The sequence below is a fragment of the Myotis yumanensis genome, unplaced genomic scaffold, assembly GCF_028538775.1.
Source record: "Myotis yumanensis isolate MYYU_CA2020_CCGP unplaced genomic scaffold, mMyoYum1.0.hap1 SCAF_5, whole genome shotgun sequence".
Lineage (NCBI taxonomy): Eukaryota > Metazoa > Chordata > Mammalia > Chiroptera > Vespertilionidae > Myotis > Myotis yumanensis.
Window position 1 is genome coordinate 39,213,512 of NW_027223756.1, and position 24,320 is coordinate 39,237,831.

Below are 24,320 nucleotides of genomic sequence, written 5' to 3' on the forward strand. Positions count from 1 at the left end.
TTGTCAAATGCTTTTTTTCTTATCTATTGAGATAATCATATGATTTTTATCTTTCATTCTATTTAATGTGATATATCTTGAACCATCCTTGCATCCCAAAGATAAATCCTACTTGGTCATGGTGTGTGATCCTTTTAATATGTTGTTGAATTCAGTTTGCCAATATTTTGTTGGGGAGTTTTGCACTTATATTTATCAGGGATGTTGTTCTATAGTTTTTCTGTAATCCTTATCAGGCTTTGGAATCCTGGTAATTCAGACTCATAAAATGAAGAAGATTAAGTTTTTGGAAGAGTTTTGGAAGGACTGGTGTTAATCCTTCTTTAAATATTTAGTGGGGTTCACCAATAGAGCCATCTGCCCCTGGGCTTTTCTGTGTTGGGAGGTTTTTGATTACTAATTCAATTTCCTGACTTATTATTGGTCTGTTAAGATTTCCTATTTCTTCCTGATTCAGACATGGTAGATTGTATGTTTCTAGGAATTTACTAATTTCCACTAGCTTGGAACAAATTTACTAATTTGTTGGCCTATAATTACTCATAGTAGTCTCTTATGATCCTACGAGTTTCTGTAATATCAGTTGTAATGTCTTCTCTTTCCTTTATGATTTTGTGAATTTGAGTCTTCTCTCTTTTTTTTCCTTAGTCTAACTAAAGATTTGTCAATTTTGTTTATCTTTTTGAAAAAACAGCTCTTAGTTTCATTGATCTTTTCTATTGTTTTTCTGATCTGTATTTCATTTATTTCCACTCCGAATTTTGTTATTTCCTTCCTTCTGGTAATTTGGAGCTTCATGTGTTTTTCTTTTTCTCGTTTCTTGAGATGTAAAATTAGGTTGTTTGAGGTACTTCTCTTTCCTTAATATATGCATTTATCGCTGTAAACTTCCCTCTCAGGATGCTTTTGCAACATATCTTGAGTTTTGGTGTGCTCTGTTTCCATTTTTATTTGTTTTGAGATTTTTTATTTCCCTTTTTATCTCTTCTTGACACACTACATTGTTCAGGAGTCTGTTGTTTAGTTTCCACATGAGCGTAAATTTTTCAACTTTCCTCTTGTTGTTGATTCTAGTTATACCACTGTGGTCGGAAAAGATAGTCGGTATGATTTCAGTCTTAAATTTTCTAAGACTTGCTTTGTGGCCTATGATATGATCTATCCTGGAGAATGTTCTACTGCTGATGGATAAAAAATCCTATAAGACCCATTTAGTCTAATGTATGGTTCAATTCCAACATTCCTTGTTGATTTTCTGTCTGGTTAATCTATCCATTGCTGAAAGTGGGGTTTTGAAGTCCCATACCATTATTACATTGTTGTCTATTTCTCCCTTCAGATCTTGTCACTGTTGCTTAATACATTTAGGTGCTCCAATGTTGGGTGCATATATATTTACAAATGTTATATCTTCTTGATGAGTTGACCCCTTAAAATATGGAACAATTAATGAATTTGCATGTCATCCTTGTACAGGGGCCATGCTGATCTTCTCTTTATTTTTCCAAGTTTAGTATATGTGTTGCTGAAGTGAGCACAACCCACAGTTTTATGAACAGATAAAATTGTTCAAACATAGTAGATAATTGATAAAGACCTAATCTGATTGATGAATCTAGGAAGAGAGGCTGAGGGTATACAATTCAACCCCTTCTTCAGTCTCCTTTTGGGAGGAAGCAGCTCTCTGAGAATCCATCTTCTTTTGTCATTCACACAGTAAATCTTCAGGATTTAAATGCACTTATATTTTTTCCAAGTGCTAAATAAAGGGCCAAGAGTTAAAGTCAATATTTGGCTGAAATCAAGGCCAAAACCAAATGAGAAAAAGAATAAATCTGAAAAATAATTTAAATTTAGAATATTATCATCATTTTAGTAGTCACCAATTAAAAGTTGGTTAGTGAAGTTAAATGGGTTTTAAATATTTTTAGCAATGTATTTCTTTTTTTCCTTACAATCTTTATTATGTCAAAATTGAAAGTAATTTGTCAAGATTTTGAATTTTTCTCCTCATGAAATTTTAAGGTGGCAAAAAACAATCATTTACAATTCATTCTCACAAGATGTGAAAAATTCTCAAAAAGGACTTTTTATTGAGAGCACAGAGTGTCCTTGTACGGGATTTGTCTTGACACTTTTCTGTTACCTATTTTTTATATGAGTGTAGTTTTCCTGATTATCAGAAGGATGCTTTGTTCTAAAGACTTCTTTTGTTTCTGTGCAGTGTTAAAACAATTTTTTTAAGGTCATTTTTCTTTGTTTTTCTTGCTCTGTTTGTCTGCACCACTTTTATTTGGACCTTCTCTTTCCTTTATCTAGGTTTTCCTTTCCTGATCAATTTTGATTCAGCTCCTACCTTTTGCCTAAGTGTGGGACCCTGTGGAAGGTGGGAAGGTGCTATTGCTAAGCCTGTCAGCCTGGCTCCGTGGTCGGCAAACGGCGGCTCATGAGCCACATGCGGCTCTTTGGCCCCTAGACTGTGGCTCTTTCGCAAAATACCACGTGCGGGTGCGCACGTACAGTGCGATTGAAACTTGGTGGCCCATGCGCAGAAGTCGGTATTTTGTGGAAGAGCCACACTGAAGGGGCCAAAGAGCCGCATGTGGCTCACGAACCGCAGTTTGCTGAGCCGCAATTTGCCGACCACTGGCCTGGCTTATTACGGCCCCTTGCCTCACCTGCTAGTCTAGGGACAAACCCCTCAGAATGTGATTTTATTTGGAAGTAGAGTTGTTGCAGATATAACTAGTTACCCCGGAGTTGTACTAGAGTGGAGCCCTGCTCAATGTGACTGATGGTCTTGTGAGAATATGGCTATGAAATCAGAGATAACACATGTGACAACAATGGCAGAAATTGGAGTTATGTAGCTGCAATGCCAAAGATTGGCCACAGACCCCCAGAAGCCAGGAAAAGGCAAGGAAGCATTCCCTCACTGGTATCAGTGGGCATGCAGGCCTGCAGACACCTTGATTCCAGACGTCTAACCTTCAGAACTGTGAGTCAGTAACTTTCTTTTGTTTTAAGCCACCCTGTTTGTGGTACTTTGTTATGGCCTCCCCAGGTAACTAATACCCTTAGTCCGTGGTCGGCAAACTGCGGCTGGCAAGCCACATGTGGCTCTTTGGCCCCTTCAGTGTGGCTCTTCCACAAAATACCACATGCGGGCGCACACATACAGTGCGATTGAAACTTGGTGGCCCATGCGCAGAAGTCGGTATTTTGTGGAAGAGCCACACTGAAGGGGCCAAAGAGCCGCATGTGGCTCGCGAGCCAAGGTTTGCCGAGCCGCAGTTTGCCGACCACTGCCCTGTCAAGGCTAAGGGGCTTCTTATGTTTGTGAGCAATGCAGCTGGTTTTGCACTCACAAAAAGGCATAATATAAGGAATCCCACTGACCCCACAGTGAACACAGAACCCAATATCTAAGAATTTGGAAACAGCTAATGTGGACTAACATTGATATACAGAGTCCAAGTCCTCTGTAATCTAATTAACTTGGTTACACTGATGCTTTTGGAACCTTTAAGAACAAAGGTACAGCCCTAGATGATTTGGCTCAGTGACTAGAGCGTCGGCCTGTGGACTGAAAGGTCCTGGATTTGGTTCCGGTCAAGGACACATGCCCGGGTTGTGGGCTTGATCCCCAGTGCAGGGCATGCCGGAGGCAGCCAATTAATGATTCTCTCTCATCATTGATGTTTCTATCTCCCTCTCCCTTCCTCTCTGAAATCAATTAAAATTTAAAAAATTAAAAAACAACAGAGGTGCAGTCAGTGTTCTATAGACTTCATGTTTATCTGGCCCCAAATGCCCCAGAGTGGCCCTGCACCCTGCCCACAGTTTCTCCTTGTGGGTTTCTGTAAGTGTACATTGTTTTCTGTTGTGAAAAATCTTGGCTTCTACAGGGTGTGTTAACCCTGGGGGCAACTCCTCTCTTAGAACTAGTGCTTAAATTTTTCAAACCTTAGTGTGCATGGGGCTCACATTCATTGACTGATTCAGGGACCAGGCTGGGTTCAGAAAACTATAGATCTTTATTTACTTATTGTTCTGTAACCAACCCTGGGACATGTGTCTGACCATTGCCTTTCACTGCCTCTATCTTCTTTCTTTTTCCACAATCATCTGGGGACAGAAGAAGCAAGTTCCACCCCTCCCCCTTCATATCCGAAAGTGCCCCCCTCCCAGAGTAAAACTCTAGACTCTATTTGGCCAGTCTGTCCTGTGATATGCTAAATGGGGAACTGAGATGGTGTTTGTGATTTTATTTCACACATTAATTAACGAGGGAGCCAGTAAGATAATATTACTGATTCACAAGCACACACATCTATAGATCGTTAGGAATGTTGAAATGAATTTGCAAAGAGATGGAAAACTGGTTAATATCCATGGGGCCATAATCACTTATATTCCACATGAGAATATTCATTTGCCTTTCTATAGACAAGCATTATTTGCATTACTGTAAGTTTTCTAAGACTTACTAAGTTACCAAATAGCTTAAAGACTGGTCTCAAATCCCTGTAGAACTAGATAACGTGGGAGGGTGTGGTGTGCTAGATAGGACCCCAGTGATATTTTTCTTCCTGTTTAAATGTCTTTCAAATTCTTCTTGATACAGTCAAGGGCTGAAATTTTCTTATCAGTAAAATGAGAGATTTGAACTAGTGACTCCTGAGACTCTTCAATTTCAATGTTATCACTGGGATGCCTTGGCCATTATCCATGTGTCTACATAAAATTCATGGAAACTTTTTTTGCTGTTATGTCAACACTATTGAAGTCATTTGTGTTAGTCAAACTCAGCCATATCTGTGAGTGTATCCTCTGTCTAAAAATAAGATCAAACACAAATTCTGCCTCTCTCTCTCTCTCTCTCTCTCTCTCTCGTGTGTGTGTGTGCGCGCGCGCGCACTCGCACACATGCACTTGTAAATAGAAGCAGGACCTGACCACAGGTAGTGTAGGTGTATCTGTTCACTGTCTCTACCGAATGTGACTTAGAGAAGATGCTGCTAACATGGTTAATATGATAAATCAGGGCAATACTGTTGAGATTTCATAGATGGTAAAACTTGGAGAAGCAGTGATTAAAGATTTCTCTCATTCTTGTAGACTTTAGACTTTCCTGCCGGGCACATACAGCAGATCTTTTCAGATTGCTTTGTAGTTGTGGAGGAGGTTGCAGTAGTGTTGGGGATGTCCCCAGCTGGTGGAGCTGGTGGAGATGTGGAAGAGAGTAGGAATATACTGACGTGGTTTTTTTGTTTGTTTGTTTACTTCATCCCTCCTCTGTTAGACTAAGCTCTCAACTTCAAAGCAACAGAGAAGAGGGACAGAGCCTCTTTAACTTAGTAACTTAACAAATGGTTGTTGAATGAATAATTGAACTAACTCTCCTTTCTCTGGACATAGAGCACAGGTATCCTAAAAAGCTCTCAACCTATTTAGTTCTTTAAAAATCTACCATATTTGAAGGTATGAAAGCATGAGTAATGAGTACGTGCAGCTGATGTTTTGAGGATAAATATTCTACTTTGTAGATTTTATCAGGTAAAACCCCATTCAGTTTAGAAATCAGCATCAAAATTTCTTTTTTATGTAAATTTGTTTATCCTCATTCCAGTGGTCTCATTTTAGCTAAAACGATATTCTTGATGATAAAACATAAAAACGATCACATTTCTTTGTTTCAATCTTTCTTTTCTTTTATCCTAGTCATTTCTGTAGAGCGCTGGGTAGCATTTGGGAGGGTTTCTGGTAATAACACACCTACACAAGAGGTGCTGCAGGAAGCAGAAAGTCCATACCTGATACCCTCAGTAACTACTCTTGATGAGTCATATACGAACTTAGGACAGACGATGGTTACTGAATGGGGAAGATTTATGTCCCAAATATCTTTTTCTGTACCAATAACATAACATGAATTCAAGGGGCAAAAATATCCGAGGCCTAGATTTTAAACAAACACACACATACATTTTATGCCTGTTTACATAGATACACACGTGGTTGCATATAAGGCTCAGAGGGTGGGCATGGGGTAGGATGATGAGAAAAAATAACTAATGTAACCAGCGCCTTGTATGTGAGAGCCAGATGGCATCCATTCCTTTTATTGTTACAATAATCCTGAGAAGCAGCTTCCAGGTGAAGAAAATGAGACTCTGTGTAAGAGGCAGAACTCAGTTTTGAAACAAGTTCTGCCTGACTCCAAAGCTAATAGGACGTAGAGTGAGACTTCTCCTGTTGTCCCTGAACTCAACTAGGGTCCCAAAGATCAGAGAGCTGCCAGTACCCGGAGCCAGCCCCGTTCTCTGGGAGCTTCACTAGCAGACAGCCTCTACCGCCCATTCCAGGCCCCGCCAGCCCTACAGCCCCTCCCCGAGAGAACTGAGGGGGAGAGGGGCATAGCTTTCCACTCCCAACAGCGAATGGAAAGGGAAAGGGGGGGGGGGGGGATGAATTTATTCTAAAGATCAGGGTGCCTACAAGAGGAGAACAACTTTTTCATCTCCATAACAGGATTTGGTTCCAGGGTGGACATGTTGTTGGCCCCCATGGGACCTGAATACGGGGCCAAGAGATTTGGAAAGAGAGGGCATGAAGAGCTCCCAGGACCCAGCTGCCTGTGATCTGTCCGTTTCCGTTAGCAGATGGATCCCATGTTTGCCTGCTCACTTCACAGTTTGTGGGAAGGTAAGAACTGGGACTGTGGTTTTGGGCAGTGTAAGCAGTGTGTGTGTGTGTGTGTGTGTGTTTGTGTGTGTGTGTGTGTGTGTTTGTGTGTGTGTGTGTGTGTGTTGGAAAGGAGGATGCTGGCAAAAAGGCCCACGCATTGCAGGTAAATGCCAACAACCAGGGGTCCCTAGAATAGATGATCAGACCAGCCAAGGACAGCCAGGGCTTAGAGGAGCTGCGCCAGAGTAAGTGCCCCCTTCCCCACCCCCTGTCCTCCCTCATTTGCAAAGAATGCTGGGCCTCCTCCTCAGCCTGTGTCGATCTTGAACAGAAGTGCAGTCATGGTCAGTTCAGAAGAGGTCTGCAGCTGGCCCCTCCCACCCCAACTGAAGCACAGGTAGGAGAGGGAGGAGAGATGGATAACGATGCAGATCTAGGCTGAGCTGGAGAAAGAAGATGAATTGAGTTTGAGAATAGGACTGAATCTTAAATGTCAGAATTAGACTGTTCTAACAACCAAAATAAGCTGAAATTTTGTAAAAACTGGCCAAGATATTGTTCAGCTAATATTAGGGGGGGAAAGAAGGGGGTGTCATTTAACACAACAACCAGGAGTTATGAAAATATAACTCTTTTATATTTATACCTCCTCCAAACAGAAGTTAAGCATAGTGGCCCTGGATAGGTAGCTCAGTTGGTTAGAGCATTGTCCTGATATGCCAATGTTGTGGGCTCAATTCCTGGCCAGGGCACATGCAAGAATCAACCAATGAATGCATAAATAAGTGGAACAACAAGTGGATATCTATCTATCTATCTATCTATCTATCTTTCTCTCTCTCATCAATAAGTAAATTATTTTTAAAAATTAAGCATAGTCACCAAACCAATTACTCCATAATTCTTTCCTCTGTGTAACTCTGATGAGGGTGGTGAGCCACAGGCATTTCTCTGGCCCCTCAGGGCCCTTTCAAGACTTCCCCAATGAACTGGGACTCCTCCAAACTGGTGAGGTGTCCGTTTCCTTTAGTTAGTTCCCCCTTATGTGTTTCTGCCTCTGTTGGGCATCTACCTCCCATTAACCTGACTTCATGGGAAAGTTCCTGGCTGGCTTTGTCACAGCTCTGAGATGGAGAGAGAGGATTCCAGCACCCTCTGCAGGACCAGGGTCAAATCCTTTAAAATATTCTCAGTTCAGGAATGGTGCCTTTGCAAGCTGCGCCACCTCAAAGCTCGCCTGCTCCCCTTTCCCTGACCCCTAACCCCCACATACTCACAGAGTCGCCCAAATCTTCAAGTGGCAGTGTCTAATTTAATTTTATTGGCCAATGATCATTGTGCTAGATTGCTTAATGAGCTCCAGTTCTCTGCCTCTTCCTGTGTCCCTGCCTTTTGCCATAGACCTTGCAATTCTTCCCACTAAGGGAGCAGAATGTATTTCCCACCCCTTGACTTTGGGTTTAGCCATGTGACTTGCCTTGGGCAATAGAATGAAATGGAAATGACAAGGTACCATTATGAGCCTAGAACTTAAGAGGCCTTGAAGATGACTGTCCACAGACATGTGAGTCCTCATTTTGGTTTTAAGCAGCTGAATTTTGGGATGGGGTTTATAATGGACTAAAAGCTAACTGATTAATCATTTTTAATACAGTGAGGAAAAGTGGTAGACTTTAAACCAGAAAAAAAAATACTATTACTTCTAGAGTAATTTCCCCTTTGTTTGCATTCGCTAGCTTAATGAGTGATTTAATTAATTCGGATTTGTGTTGTTTGCTGCAATACATGTATCTGCTGGTATAGTCTGAGAAGATGCTGAGTCTATGCTTATTCTGTAGAGCTTGGGAGGACTGCTGGGTCATTGCTGACAGCCAGGACTGCTGCAGATATCGTCACAGCAGAGGGTGCAGACACCCTTCATTTGGAAAGTTGCTAAGCTGGCTCGTGTGCTGCAGTCCAGTTCATTTATGAGTCACTTGTTTAGAATTCAGAGCGCCTTTCCCCGTAGAAATAGTAGTGTGAGGTTTTCGACAAACATACAACAGCCCGTTTAACTGCATGCTCTAACTGAATGACATAATTACACCACAGAACACAGGGAAAGCACTTTAGTTTCCACTGTTCAGGTCTCCTCTCTCTCCAGTCCCCTTTCTCCTTGTTTGCTCTTCCCAAAGGAAGAGGAGCAGCTGAACTGTTTATTGGGTCTCCTTTCTGAAATGTATCCATAGGCCAGTGATGGCGAACCTATGACATGCGTGTCAGAGGTGACACGCGAACTCATTTTTTTGGTTGATTTTTCTTTGTTAAATGGCATTTAAATATATAAAATAAATATCAAAAATATAAATCTTTGTTTTACTATGGCTGCAAATATCAAAAAATTTCTATATGTGACACAGCACCAGAGTTAAGTTAGGGTTTTTCAAAATGCTGACACGCCGAGCTCAAAAGGTTCGCCATCACTGCCATAGGCGATGAGGGCCCACCACTGTCTCTCGCCGTGTGGTCCTCTCCCGCATGACTGCTTGGGTTCATGGACTTGGGATCTGTTGTCTCTCTCTCTCTTTTCCAGACATACCTGACCCATGTTTTGTATTTGCAAAGGCAGCAAGAAATCCCACTGAGTCTCAGGTCTAAGATGAGTTCTCCGTCACAGAGTAACCAAAACCTTTAATCAGGGAGTTTAAAAAGGGCCTGTGCAGGTTCATACACCAGTGCTTCGCTCCTCTCACAGGGCTGGTGATTCTCGCTGGATACGTCATCAGTCAGAAGGCTGAGGGACCAGAGGCAGCTTAGAACTCCTGCGATCCAATCCCTCTGGTCATGTTTCCTGTGGGAAATCCTTCCCATGTCCCAAGTCAGGAGGCGGGCTCAGCTCGAAGCAGCCTCCTCTAGTATCTTCCAGGGCAGACCCTCCCACTTCACAGTGACTGGTATCTTGGAAGAATCTCTGTTTTTTTCATGGAGGAGTAGTGGTCCTGTTTTGTTAGATGATGATCATAAAAGTGGATTTTGGAGAAACTGAGAGAGGCAGTTGAAAGTATATGTGTGTTCTACTTCTTCAAAATTGGCACGAAAACGCGTTAACTTACTGTCCTCGGTTCAGAACTCAAGGATCTAACTGCTCCCTGACCATGGCTTCAACTGATAACAAACTTCCAACACAAGCACAACATCCTTTCTGAGAGGAGTCCGACATTCTTCGAGAACATGAGAACTGCCACTACTGCTTTATTCAGTTAAAACAAATTCAGTTTATTCTGTCTCATTGTTAAAACATCAAACTATTTAGCATAGACATATGACCTTTCTGTTTTACAACTAGAATTTTCATTTTAAATTCATTCTGAAAGCTATTTCTCTCCATAGTCTATGTCTCATAAGAGTCTAATGTACTAAAAAGAAAGATCATATAAATTATCATTTATTTTTCCTATAAATGTTATGGCCAGTGAAGCATATTATTGATGGCTGTTGGGCTGGGGGGTGGGGGGGGTGGTGTGGTGGGAGCAGGGACATTCTGAGAGAAGCAGGGACGAGCCAGGAGAGAGGGAGCCCTGGCAGAATTGGATCCTGGCTCCATGTGCCAAGGGCCAGGCACATCCGTGCTCCCACAGTTACATGCGTGACTCAGTTCTCTTTAAAACAGATCAAAATACTCTTCTCCTTGAGTTACAGAAGTGTTTAGAGTCTGGCACGACTTTTAGCCGCTCCACACATGCTCTAGTGCGAGAGCCACCAGCATCAGGAGGAGGGTGGGGCCAGGTCAGGCAGCTCCTGGAGGAGGGGGGCTCCGGCTCCCACTCCTCTGCGACACCCTCCTCTGCAGCTTTGGTGGAGGCTCGGGCACCATCCTGGCCCCGGCACCCCTCAGTGTTCGCCTGAAATGCGTGGGCTGTTGCTTTCTTTCAGAATTCATAGAAAAGCTACTATTAGTTGTGATTACAAGTCCTAGCAAAATCTCTTAAACTACTTGTGGAATCTGGGATGTAGTATTATAAATCTAAAGAAACTAATAAATATTTCGGTACAATTTTCTGAGGTTGTTACTATAAACAACAGCTCCTCCAGAGAAAAATGAAGGCTGTGGCCAACACAAGTCAAACAGCCTGATATGTAGAAATGTTCAGGTTTTCTCTGAAGGCTGCAACAACCTTAAATCCAAGTCTTTCATGCATATTATGTATATTGCCAAATAGGCACACCCCCACTTCCTTCAAAAAGGGAGGCAAGGAAACCAAGATGGCGGCATAGGTAAACACCGGAAATTGCTGCCTCTCACAACAACTTCAAAAATACAACTAAAAGACAAAACGGACATCATCCAGAACTACAGAAAGGCTGGCTGAGTGGAAATTCTACAACTAGAAGGAAAGAGAAAAGCACATTGAGACTCAGAGGAGGTGCGGAAGTAAAGTGCAGAGGTACGGAGGCACACGTGGCAAGGGTTGGCAACTGAGGACGCGGCTGTCTTTTTGAATCGGGAGGGAGTCACAAGCCCCTGACTGCTCTGAACTCCAGTTCCAGGAAGTCTCTGGGGACCCAGGACTCATACGGGGAGAAACTGGACTGTCTGGCAGCGGGCAGAACTCAGAACTCGAGAGCGGCTTTCTTTCAGAGGTGCTTGCAGCGATTACCGCAGGACACTGAGACATGGGGCCTCTTAGGGCAGGACTGAGGATCAGCCATAGCTGCTTGCTCTGCCCTGTTGATTCCCTGAGACCTTGCCCCACCCAAGCAGAGGCTTTTGCATATGAATGCCCTGGCCTTTTGCAATCTGAAAATTACCTAACAAACTGCAGCTGGGCCAGACAGACCCAGAACTTCCAAGAGAAAGCCCAAGGCCCCACAGAAGCTTGCATTGCTTCACAGCTGGGCCTCATCTGGGCACCTCCAAATCCCAAACAAGGAAGGAGAACCTGCAGATCTCTTCGTAGCTCCTGCTGGGTAGCCTCAGGAAGAGGCTAAATTAGCACCTCCTTAGAGATCCAAGAGCCAGTGTACCCAGTGGTCAGAGTGGGACCATCCAGATTACAACTCCTCAGATCCATAAGGGACACACTCAGGGGGCAGACTCAGTGAGCACCAAAGCCCCACTGAAGCAAGTCTTGCCCCAGAAGGGTGTCTTCAGCACAGAAGTTCTCCCATCGTAGACACAGCTGATTCTCACAGCCAATGGGCCTGGAGATCAAATCCTCCCAGTGTTACCTACAACAATCAAGGCTTAACTACAACAAGACTGTGCACAAAGCCCACAAAGGGGTGCACCAAGAGTGTCCACCTCAGGTAATTGGGGAGGCTGAGCCACTGGACCCTATAGGACACCTAGCACACAAAGCCACTCTACCAACACAGGGAAGCATAAAAAATGTGGAGACAAAGAAACAGGTCACAAATGACAGAAATGGAGGAAAGCAAACTACTGGATATAGAGTTCAAAACCACGGTTATAAGGTTTTTCAAGAATTTTCTAGAAACTGCCAATAAATTTAGTGAGACCCTGGAGGATATGAAAAAAGACCAACTAGAAATTAAGCATACACTGACTGAAATAAAGAATAATATACAGAGATCCAACAGCAGACAAAGAGTATCCCAAGAATCAAGTCAAAGATTTGAAATATGAAGAAGCAAAAAATACCCAACCAGAAAAGCAAAAAGCAAAAAGAATCCAAAAATATGAAGATAGTGTAAGGAGCCTCTGGGACAGCTTCAAGCGCACCAACATCCGAATTATAGGGGTGCCAGAAGAAGAGAGAGAGCAAGGTATTGAAAACCTATTTGAAGAAATCATGACAGAAAACTTCCCCTACCTGGTGAAAGAAATAGACTTACAAGTCCAGGAAGCGCAGAGAAACCCAAACAAAAGGAATCCAAAGAGGACCACACCAAGACACATCAAAATTAAAATGCCAAGGGCAAAAGACGAAGAGAGAATCTTAAAAGCAGCAAGAGAAAAACAGTCAGTTACCTACAAGGGAGTACCCATACGACTGTCAACTGATTTCTCAACAGAAACTTTGCAGGCCAGAAGGGAGTGGCAAGAAATATTCAAAGTGATGAATGCCAAGAACCTACAACCAAGATTACTTTATCCAGCAAAGCTATCATTCAGAATTGAAGGTCAGATAGAGAGCTTCACAAATAAGAAAAAGCTAAAGGAGTTCATCACCACCAAACCAGTATTATATGAAATGCTGAAAGGTATCCTTTAAGAAGAGGAAGAAGAAAAAGGTAAAGATAAAAATTATGAACAGCAAATACATATCTATCAACAAGTGAATCTAAAAATCAAGTGAATAAAAAATCTGATGAACAGAGTAAACTGGTGAATATAATAGAACCAGGGGCATAGAAAGGGAGTGGACTGACAATTCTTGGGGGGAAAGGGGTGTGGGAGATGCTGGAAGAGACTGGACAAAAATCGTACACCTATGGATGAGGACAGTGGGAGGGGTAAGGGCAGAGGGTGGGGTGGGAATCGGGTGGAGGAGAGCTATGGGGGGAAAAAGAGGAACAACTGTAATAATCTGAACAATAAAGATTTAATTTTTTTTTAAAAAGGGAGGCAATATAGTGATTCCTTGATATTTTATGCCAAAGTCATGGTAGTTTATCCAAACAAATTTATTTGAATGTAAGAGAAATGCTCTAATAATCCAGTCTTTGAGATTAAGTGATAAAGACCTGAGTCGGGAGGAACTGGAAAACCGCCACCTGCCCCATGCTGACCTGGCTCCGAGGACCCTCCTCCCCGCAGGAACACAGGGACCCCGGCAGCACTGCCCGGCAGGTATGTGTTGGTTCCTTGCCTGGAGAGCCACCCAGATGATGGAATTATTTATAACTGGTCGCATGGATTATGTTTTAGAATATTTTTCCAGTCCCTGCTGGGTTGAGAGGCATCATATTTCAGTGGAAAGAACAGATTGACAGACACAGAAAGAAGGAGCAAGGGACAGCAAAGGGAAAACGGATTCACGATGACACACAGATGTAAAATTCCCTAGTTAAGAAAAACGCAGCATTAAAAAAAAATGTAGATAAAGAAAAGTACTGTTTGGTACTTTTCCATTAATTTTTCAAAGGTCTTGACCTCCTAAAGAAAAATTTCTGACTAACAGGGGTTTTCCTCACCTCTCAGTTCCTTCTTCTTCTGTCGGGACCAGCGAAACAATGGTCCTATATTTGGCCCTTAGACCGTTGCCACGGAAATGAGAGGGGCAGACTCTCCGCCTCCTGGCTTCACTGTGGGATCCAGCGAAGAACATGATTAAGCTGTCGGAGAACCTCTCTAACTACAATTTTACCTGATAAGTAAAAGTTTCCAGAAAAATGGTGACACATATGGGAAAGTAGATTGTTTAACTCACTCTGAGAAATCCCTTTTGATTCATAGACTGTCTACATGATCGAGACAGAAGAAACCATCTCTGTGTTTGCATGGGGAGGACTCAGTTAACACAGGGAACCTGGGGTCCTGAGTGCTGGGGAAGCAAGACGCTAAGTGAGGGCACAGGCAGGGACAGAGGGAATGGGAGGGAGGCACGTGGGTGCCCTTTAAACCATTTTAAAGGAAAATTAAATATCCTATTTGGGGGGGAAATCACAGTGTCAAAGAACGCTGGCTTTTCACAAGTAGACCAAAGATGGAGCCTGGGGATCTCGACTGCAACGGACTTGAAGCTTGATTTGTATCACTTGTTCCCAGCAAATGAGACCTGGTTTCTCTGGGCAAGAACTCAAGCAGTCACTCTGAACCCATCGGGTAGTCCAGTCCCCATTTTAGGCCTCTAGTGAGTGCTGTTGGATTGAGCAGGTCTGCGGTCTCCACACATGGCTGCAGATGGAAGAACTGACTGGCAGCTGCCAATAGTTAGACAGTATTTGGAAGACTTTCCCGTAATTGGTGGGATGGGAAAAAGGAGTTGCCATTTAAAAGGATTACACCCTCTGTTTTCCAGTTGGGATTTTAAAGTTCTTCTAGTTAAAAATATTGTAGCACCAATACACTTGCTGTTGGGCGTGTCAATTATCACCACCACTTTGGAGATCAATGTGGAAATATCTGAAAAAGTTGAAGATGCAGATTTTATACAACCCACCAATTTCACTATGAGGTGAAATTGCTATAGACTGACTGAATGGTACCCCCCACCCCCAAATGTATGTGACTGTATCTGCAGATGGGTAATTAAGGTTAACTGAGGTCGTAAGGATGGGATCCTGAACCCATAGGACAAGAAGAGATAGGGAGATCATTCTCCCTCTTCCTGCCATGTGCACATAGCGAATAGGTGACCGACGGTGTACAAGCCAGGAAGAGAGCAGAGTGCGCACCAGAACCCGAGGGCGCGGGCACCTGGTCTCAGACAGCTAGCTTCTAGAACTGTGAGAAAACAAACTTACATGTTTAAGTCACCTGGTCTAGGGTGTTTTGTTACGGCAGCCCAAGCTAAGACAGTGGCTAACCTAGGAAAGACCTTATTCAGGTGTATGAGGGAAATGTAAAGATGTTCATTATAGTGTTGTTCCTAATAGTAAAAATAGGAGACCAGTCTAACTTCCTGTAGAGAAATAAACCATTCACGTAACAGAATTGTATAGAGCAGTTGAAATGAACCTATATTAACATGTACCAATGTAAATAAATCTCAAAAATATAATGTTAAGTAAAAAAAAATCAAGCCGTAGAAGAATATTTATACACCGGAAACAATAGTCTAAAATCTTAGGGATACACAACTGTGTGTGAAAGTACAGACAGTTGCCTGGAAATGATACTCACCAACTGCTTCTGAGAAGAGAGGGGAAAACGATAGGCAACAGAGGAGCTTTTGCTCTATCTGTAAATGTTTTATTTCTTAATAAGAAATGAGATTTGTGCCAATGTCAGCAAATTGTTTGCATCCTTTAAGTCTGCCTGGTAAAGGCATGGTGCCTGTTACATTATTTTCTGTAGGTTCCACATATTTCATAAATAGATGCTTTTTCGTGTCATCTGGGTTTTCAGCAGGACGACAGTGCTTTTCAGACAGATCTTTCTGTGTACGCCGTGATAGGAAGCCCAGAAGTTTAGGTGACTTGGCCAAAGTGTCCAATCTTGTTAAACAGTGAGCTGAGCATTGGAAACTAGTTTTCTGTTTCCATAGCCTGTTCTGTATGTGCAGTAGAGACAATGTCCCCAACTTTATCATCTCAGCCTGAAATAATCCAAATCAGGTCCAACTGCTGACGAGCACTTTGAACCCATCAGACCTCCCCTGCTCCCCGCATCATTTCCACGGTTGATGGGTTACCTATTTTACTTACTCACAGGCATCAGCCCTACTGGCGAGAGCTCAGATTTTCAACTTTTGAAGAAAAGGATATAAGAAAATAAGATTGCTGATCTGGAAATTTTCTGAAACAATTGAGAAGTTGGCAGAAGCTTTAAAATGGAGGTTTTACTGATTATAATTAATTTTGGCTGAAAGATTTTAATTAGGACATTACTATTCTTTGTAAGATAGATTTTTAATACTGTTCAACATAGTTGTACGGCAGGAGAACTAGTAGTTATTTATACTCAATTTCCAAATTAATCCAAATAATTGCATTTTTGAAAAATGGATGGCATGAGGGTTCCTTCCATGAATAGTATGGAAACAATGGGTAGGAAATATTCAAGGACATTACGATTAACTTTTATTGCTACAACGACTAACTAATCCAGATAAACATAAGCATGTTTCACACATGCTCTTTATCATGTTTTACATAGTTGGGGTAAAGAATTTTGCAGCATTAATTAGGTAGTGTCAACCCCCTTCAAACACCTGATGAAATTTTTAAAAAATATATCTTATTGATTTTTTTACAGAGAGGAAGGGAGAGGGAAAGAAAGTTAGAAACATTGATGAGAGAGAAACATCGATCAGCTGCCTCCTGTACACCCCCTACTGGAGATGTGCCCGCAACCAAGGTACATGCCCTTGACCGGAATCGAACCTGGGACCATTCAGTCCACAGGCCGACACTCTATCCACTGAGCCAAACCAGTTAGGGCCTGGTGAACTTTTTTAACCTACATTTCATGAAGAAGTAGGTAAGTAAAAGGGCTTAAGGAGGAGGACTGAACTTATTTTGAGAAATAACAATAAAATACAACTTATACATTATTCCATGCTACATATTTACCAAAAATACACAGTCTGGGGGAGGTGCACACACTACATGCTGAGCCAGCCATAGGTAAGAAAATGTTCTCTACTCTTGCTCAGATTAAATTGAAGTCTTTTTTCATTTTCTGGGTTTTGCTGGTCCTCTACAGTGCATCCCAAAGTATTCTCATCTGTGGCTTTCATCACCAGAGTCCTTCTCTCTTTGCCAAAAAAAAAAGAAGAGCCTCCGCCTCCTGCTTGTCTGATTGTTCAAAGTCATTTAAAATCCTATCTTCATAAGAGTATTCCTAAAATAATCTCTCCTTTCCACGTGCTTGACAAAGCGTTCGTGTGCCCTGTGTCCTCTAGCCAGATGCCTCTACGATGCTCTGTGCTGGGTTGGTGGAAGGGATGTTGTGACTAGTCCTTTGGACAGGAAGAGGGCCTTTTTGATTGAATTAGAGTGAAAACACAAAGGCCATGACACTTCTTGCATCTCACCATTGAACACGCCTCAGGACACGGCAGTTCAGGGGTGTTCACTAAGGAATAGTATGGGGTTGCTACTCACATTTATAGTTTTTTTTTAAATTTCATAATACTTATATAATTTGATATTTGATTTAGCCACAATATATTTCCAAGAGAAGTAAAAGGTACTTACATATATCTAATAAAAAGACAGAAAGAAATAATGTAATACAGTGTACCTATGTATGTTTTCATTAGCTTAACACTCATTTAAAGGACCTTATTCCAGAACATAATTTATTTTGACTATGGGTGTTCCTTTGTTTACACATAGTTAATTCTTTCGTATATGTTACTTTCCCCCAAACTGAGTCTATAGATTTGTGTTATTAACTCTTTTGTTAAGTGAAAAAAACAACTGTTCCATTCTCAACGAAACTTGTGTATTTGGAGCTTGAACAAATTAAGTAAGTCTTCATTTTTGAAGACTTCAGAGCCCAAATGTGACTTTCTATACAAAAGATGCTAAGAATACAGTGTAACCAACACCCTTCCTTCCTATTTGATGTAGTAATGTAGAATGCTTATTAGTATCACTTGGGCACCATATTTATAAATATGTAGGCAGATTATATAAAATGAACTTGGACTTATATTCCTAATTTATTTTCATAGTAGCTTCTTAACCTAGTTTTTAAAAGCATTTGAATTGTTTACTTCTTTTATTTAAATTATAAAATTTATGTTCATAAAAATCAAACCATACAAAGATATGGTGAATAAAAAGCACACATATTCACCCTCTCCAAAATCTTCAAATAATGTGTTTCCTACCTGGTAAATTCCATGACTTACATTTTTAATAGTGCCAGTTTGGTTTAAGTGAAATTTTTGGCTTTTCATTAACATAACTAATTAGTTACCAAGGAAGGGGATTTAAGAATAATACAATTTCTATACTTTTTTCAAGTTATGCTTGATAAATGACATCTTTAACTTTGATCTTTTTAAAAATCCTTCAACTAATTGATGTCGATTAAATAAGCATAAATCAGAGCACACCTTCACTCACCAAACTGAGGTAAGCCCTCAACGCCCTCTAGTGGTGTGACCTCCATGCTCCATCTCCTGTGACAACCCACTGATTTCAGTGGGTAACATTCTGAATGTTAGAATTGTGCTTCCCTGTAACATTCATTCACCAAATATTTAAACTTATATGTAAAACTTTCTGGTTAAAATGAGCCATCACAAAGAAAGCAAGGGACAATGATTTTGGGAGGCAATGCCCATTATAAAATAACAAGTAATAACTTTTATCACTATAATCTCTGATCTTAAAGTTATTTGCTCATCTTGACTGTCTAATGTTGACCCCAGCATGACTCTCTGCTATTGAATTTACAAAGACCAATTACAAAGACTATTGTTTAATTTTTTAAAACTATCTTTTTCTTTGATTTCACTTCTCCAGATTTATCACTTTTCTTACATCTGACCTCACTCACTTTTCTGATCAAGAAAGATTCACTTTGCTGCTTCTCTGCCCATGAGAATATGGGCTGTTGCCTCTTCTGGGTGAAGATAACACCTGGACAGGAGTGATGAGAGCCGAGCAGAGGTTCAGAGCCCGGGGGTTGAGGGGGACAGCAGGCCTCACAGTGTCCAGATGAGCCATTGACTGTCCATGTGATGATGAATTGGTCACTTAAACCCTCTGTCCTCATCTGTAAAACCAGAATGATGATAACAGTGCCCAGTAGGCATGGAACTGAATAAGAAAATCCATGCGAAGGAGGGAGAGCAGTGCCTAACACATAACAAGCACTCCGTAACTGTCACAGTGATCTGTGAATAAAGAGATAGAATGAAAGATTTGAATCCAACCTCTTTTATCCAAACCAAATACATCTATTCACTAGAAACAGGTTGGAATTGGAGGGCAGCCAAAGTGTCTAGAACTTGGAAGTTTTATAGAGAGCAGGGATTCGAGTGAAGTGAAAAATATGGTCCAAGTCCCTTGCTCCCCCATCACGCCAACTCCCAAGTTACAGGTGTTCAGGGTGAGACTCCGAAAGACCTAGCAGAAAACAGCCTCGGAGAGAACAGAGAGCTGGCAAAAGCTTAATTACATAGCTGCACAGTGCCGCAAAGACTGAAGTGTGAGTTCAAGTCAGGAGGATGGGGTCGGGGGGTCAGGACATATACCCTGGGCTTTCAGTCAAGATACAGAAATATTACATCCTTGAAGTGAGGCGGCCCTTTCCCCACATCCCCTCCGACACTTACTTTTGTCTTGTCCATAATGGCCATTCAACAGCTGTGAGGTAGTATCTCATGCCGACTTGCATTTCCCTTATGGTGATGTTGAGCATCCTTTCATCTACCTGTTGGCCATTTCCATGCTTTCTTGGGAGTAGTGTCTGTTCATGGCCTCTGCCATGTGGTGCGTGTGTTTTTCAGGTGAGGCAATTAAAATTGCATTTTCTACAAGCCTTTCTTTCTCCACAGACCATGAGTTGGGCTTAGGAAGAGTGTGTGTCCCACAAGTGGCATCTGTCACCTAGGATCAGGATCAGGATCAGAAGCCTCAGCACTTCTGCCCAGCAGCTGGGTGTCAGAGTTGACAAGGAAAACACAGGCAGCCAAGGACAGGAGGGCGCAGAGATTTACTCCTACGGGGAAGGGACAGTGGGAGATCAGTTTCAGCAGTGAGGGTGGGTTTCCTGGGCCACGGTCCCTCCCAGAGCCCACACAGGGCAAATGGCCTACAGGCACCGCACCCCTCTGGTTGTGTAGAGACCTCTTTTAGAAGGGGACAGATACAGCAGGGGGCCTGCCAGATGCCACATGGTTAAGCAAAACAAGGAAGTGCACATTGAGTCTGAACCAGGGAGAGAGGTTCTCAGACAAGGCCACAAGTCCAGCACAGCTGTGAGGACTCTCTCTCCACAAGGAGGTGTTCCAGGCCCAAGGCCCATTGTCATGCGGCCCAGTGGGGGTCAAAAGACTTTGTGCTAGGGACTGCCTTTCCCAACAGATTGGCTCTTTCATAGAAAACAAAGACAGTTAGATTGCAAGGCACAGAATTAAATGAATTAGAAGATATACTTATCCTGAGAGTTTTTATCCGTGGGGAAGCAGCATCATGGAAATAAAGATAATTTCTCTTTTTATTGATTTCAAAGCGAGGAAGGGAGAGACACACACACACATTGATTTGTTGTTCTACTTGTGAATTCATTGGTTGATTCTTGTATGTGCCGTGACCTGGGACCAAGCCTACAACCTTGGCATATGAGGATGCTGCTGCTAACCCAGCCACGGCAAAGACACAGAATTTAGAATCCATGTTTTATTTAGTATCTGTGGGTAATTGAGCAATTTTTAAATTTAAGTTCTCTAAACTTTCATTTTCTCTTGTACAGTTGGAGCTAATACTATCAGCTTACAAGTTGTAATATACTAACTAGATAACAGCTAAAATCCCTGTCTGAGTGATACAAGTACTGCTTTAAATTTCTTTATAGGAAGAAAAGTAGCAAATAACAGTTACCAGACAGTTTTATTTAATACTATATATATCTGAATAACTGCTGAAAAAGAAAATTTTCAAGTTTTTAAAGAATTGCAGACACATACACAAATAACAGGGAAAGTATGACTTTGTTGCCAAATGCCTTTGCATGTGAGGCTGTTAATTAAACTTAAAAAAAATTTATAAGTCTTTGGACCCTAGGCTCTAAAAATAGCAGTTGGAATTGATACTATTCTTGGATTCATGCTTCAAGGAAGTCATTACATTTTGTTTTTGATGTCGTAGATTTAACAACATATTTGGAGAAACATGTAACTGCTCACATGGTTTAGACATCAAGAGACCAATTTGTGCATATAAACTGCAAATTGAAAGTGAATATTCAGATATTATGGGACTGTATAACAAATACAAATTTGTTAACTTTTAGAAGGAACAAAAACAGTATTAATAAAGACTGGTCTTTTGCATCATTCTCAAAAATTCGTCCTCATTTATTTCTCCATCCCCATCATGATCAGCTTCATCAAGCATTTCCTGTAAAACAAAACATAAATATGTGAACTCTATTAAAAATGAACGACACAAATGAATATTCAAACGTATACTCAAAATTTTACTTTAAATGTATTTATGACTACAATTAAGACATTTAAATTCTAATATGTAAATAATTGTATATAATTATACATGTAAATTATAGTTATAAAAATAAATAAAATTTACCTGAAGTTCGTCATCTGTTAAAGTTTCCCCTAGTTCCTTAGCAACCCTCTTGATATTGTTTAATGTTATGCTTCCAGTAGCATCATCATCAAATAATTTGAAAGCCTTTAACAGTTCTTCCTTTTCATCTTTTTCACTCTTTAAAAACAGAAACAGCTAAATGTTATTAGTCTTTCACTTATTTTCCTACGAAGCTGGTCTTACAGGTCTCTGAGGTGCAGAGCAGCAACGTACCAGATAGCTGAGCTCTGACTTTACTAATTGCTCTGCCTTTTAAAATTGTGCCAATGCACTCATATCTGCCCTCAAGGTATTTACACTCAGTCTAAGGAAGGCACAGGGTGGTAAAGAGGATGTATTTCTTGGTGACCAGTAACTAAGATCCATTACAAAAATGTGAGCTCCAAGAAAACAAGAAGTGTTCCCCACAGAATAGTGCCTGCAGAAACCAAGCACTCAGTAAATGTTCGTGGAATCCCAGGCTTCGCCTTGCTGGCCCCATTCTATCCACCTATATATCCTATTATTTCCTAACAAAAATCTTCTTCTCCACACTGGATGGTCTTCATGATCACTAGCCTGAAAGCACATTTAATCTTGTTCTTCTTATCTAAACCCCAACCATCCTTAAATTCTTCTATGAAACCTCTCATTGTATTTCTTTGAAAAACACAATCACTACTATACCATTTTTAGACTCATTATGGCAAAAAAATCTTCAAAACTAATGGTGCCAGTTCCTTCTTTGTCGATTTCAGCTATCAATTTTTTAACTTCTTCTTTGTTTGGTTCAAATCCTAAGGCCCGCATAGCAATCTGAAATAGGAAGCAAATAAATTATATGCCACGATCTCATTCCTAGCTTTAAAATTACCTTAATTACTAGATTTTCTCTCGAGCGCCCTCTCTCTCTCTCCTGTGGACAAGGTATAAACCTAGAGAGTAAGGTCAGCATATATTTTCCCCATCACCATTTATCCCCTCTATGCCCTCTTCCACCTCCCTCCCCCCAAAATCGCCACACTGTCGTCCATGTCCATGGGTTCTGTATAAAACAGGAATGAAATGCTTAACAAGAGATTGCTTTGCCAGTGTGAGGCAGATGTCTGCACTAAAGAGGGAGATAGATGTCTACATGGAAGGGACTGTATATCGAGCTTTCAGATGGCTACTGCTAAAGACTTACAAGATTGGCATGAATATATTATATGGTTTTTTAAATGTTTTAGAATTAGAAATAATTTTAGAACCTTCAATTCTTTTACATCTATGGTTCCTGACCCATCAATATCAAATAAATCAAAGGCCTCTTTAATTTCTTGTTTTTGAGTTTCATTTAGTTCAATTTTTGCTGTTTTTTTCTTCCATTGGTCCGAAACTGTGCGGCAGTTGGATGCCTGTAAGAAACACACATGTGAGTGAAAGATAAGCTTTGTAACTGGAAAAGTTACCAGAACCAGAATAATTGATGAAATTGATGAACTAACTAATATAAATGACCGTAGTCAGGTATCCTCTTCCCTACTGTATAATGAACCTCAACAATTCTCCCCTTTTCTCTTTACTAACATTTTTGCTTTAGTTGTTAATATGTTGGTGGAAAGCCTGGTTCTTTTTTAAGTTGGGTCCAATTAGGTTTTTCCTTCAAATTAGTGCCTTTAGAGAAGGAGAAGGGGCAAAGGAAGGCATGCTAGAGGGGTAGTAAGTATGTCGGAATGCAAACGGCCCTGCTTGAGGTCTCTGAAAAGCACTGTTGAAGTGATCTTTACTTCTATTATGCTGAAATGTCTTATCAGAAAACGTATTATGTGGGACATACTTGATTGGAACATAATTCTCTTTCCCACCTTCTAGCATACTTTCCTATATTGCACAGGTTGAGAAATGAATAAACTACATTTTCCGGGTGAAAAACTACTGCAGGGATCTGGGTAAGAATGCATGTTGGGCCAATTATCAGTGTTCAGGGAAGGTGTGTGTGCGTGGAGGGGTCATTTTCCTGCTATTTGCCATTTTCTACTGGCAAGCGAGGTTGGCGTGGGCCCCTCCTGCAGCCTTATTTCGGCATCTCCTCCCCAGCTTCGGGGTAGGAAGCAGCAGGACTCCGTGTCCTGCTCCTCCAGTGGCCGGCTTCGCGCGCGCTAACGGCGTGGCGCGGCTGCTTCCAGGCCCCGGGCTGCAGGTCACTGGCCTGGCAGCCGTGGATCCCCAGCTTCCAGGCAGTGGAAGAGCTCCCTGGTCCCCGGTCAGTTCGTTTTTCAGAGTTCAGGACTTTCCTAGAGGCCCAGGCCCTCCGGCTGTTTTTAGCATCTTATTCTTTGTACTTAACTCCTTTCTGGCTAGACAGGGAACCTATCTTAGACTGCAGGTATTCACGCTTGATGGGGTTGATGAGAGAAAATGAATTGGAGAACCGCTCTTCCTCCCTAGAGCGGCGGACAGTGCGCTTATTGAGCAGCGAGAAGGGTTTCTATTTGACACTCGAGGCTCATGAAGAGGAGGAGAATGATACATTTCATGAGCTAAACAAAGTTCCTTCCTTGCTCCGGGGAGGAACCTCAGCCCCTTCTGCAGCCCCAGCCCCAGCCCCAGCCCCAGCCCCAGCCCCAGCAAGAGGTTGCAGCTGCGCACTCACCATGTCCCCCTCCGGCGCCTTCAGCCCGGAGCCCCGGCCGCCTCCGCCCACCCCGCAGTCCAACAGTAGCCTCCTCTGCTCCCAAGCCGTTGCTAAGGCTCCGGTCGCTAACCTCAGG

At 41.8% G+C, this 24,320-nt stretch overlaps 1 protein-coding gene and 1 non-coding gene across 2 annotated transcripts; both read right to left on the bottom strand.

The window, feature by feature from the left end:
* Positions 1-1,431: 1,431 nt before the first annotated feature.
* On the bottom strand, positions 1,432-1,538 carry LOC139011821 (U6 spliceosomal RNA). Its single transcript, XR_011471654.1, has one exon. It is a non-coding gene; the product is annotated as a U6 spliceosomal RNA (small nuclear RNA).
* Positions 1,539-20,522: 18,984 nt separating this feature from the next.
* On the bottom strand, positions 20,523-24,312 carry LOC139011703 (centrin-4). Its single transcript, XM_070417200.1, has 5 exons — positions 24,203-24,312; positions 22,818-22,964; positions 22,255-22,383; positions 21,568-21,705; positions 20,523-21,378 (listed from the first exon to the last, which is right to left on the bottom strand). Exons 1-5 carry the CDS (start codon positions 24,203-24,205, stop codon positions 21,289-21,291), a joined length of 507 nt encoding a protein of 168 aa, XP_070273301.1. The 5' UTR covers positions 24,206-24,312; the 3' UTR covers positions 20,523-21,288.
* Between the last annotated feature and the right edge of the window lie 8 nt (positions 24,313-24,320).

Bases quoted from the DNA above. Each gene is read 5' to 3' on its own strand.
- LOC139011703 (XM_070417200.1), bottom strand. The intron at 22,384-22,817 runs GTTCTAAAATTA...TTCCTATTTCAG, and splicing joins TAGATGTAAAAGAATTGAAG to ATTGCTATGCGGGCCTTAGG. The intron at 21,379-21,567 runs GTAAATTTTATT...TTTGTTTTACAG, and splicing joins TAACAGATGACGAACTTCAG to GAAATGCTTGATGAAGCTGA.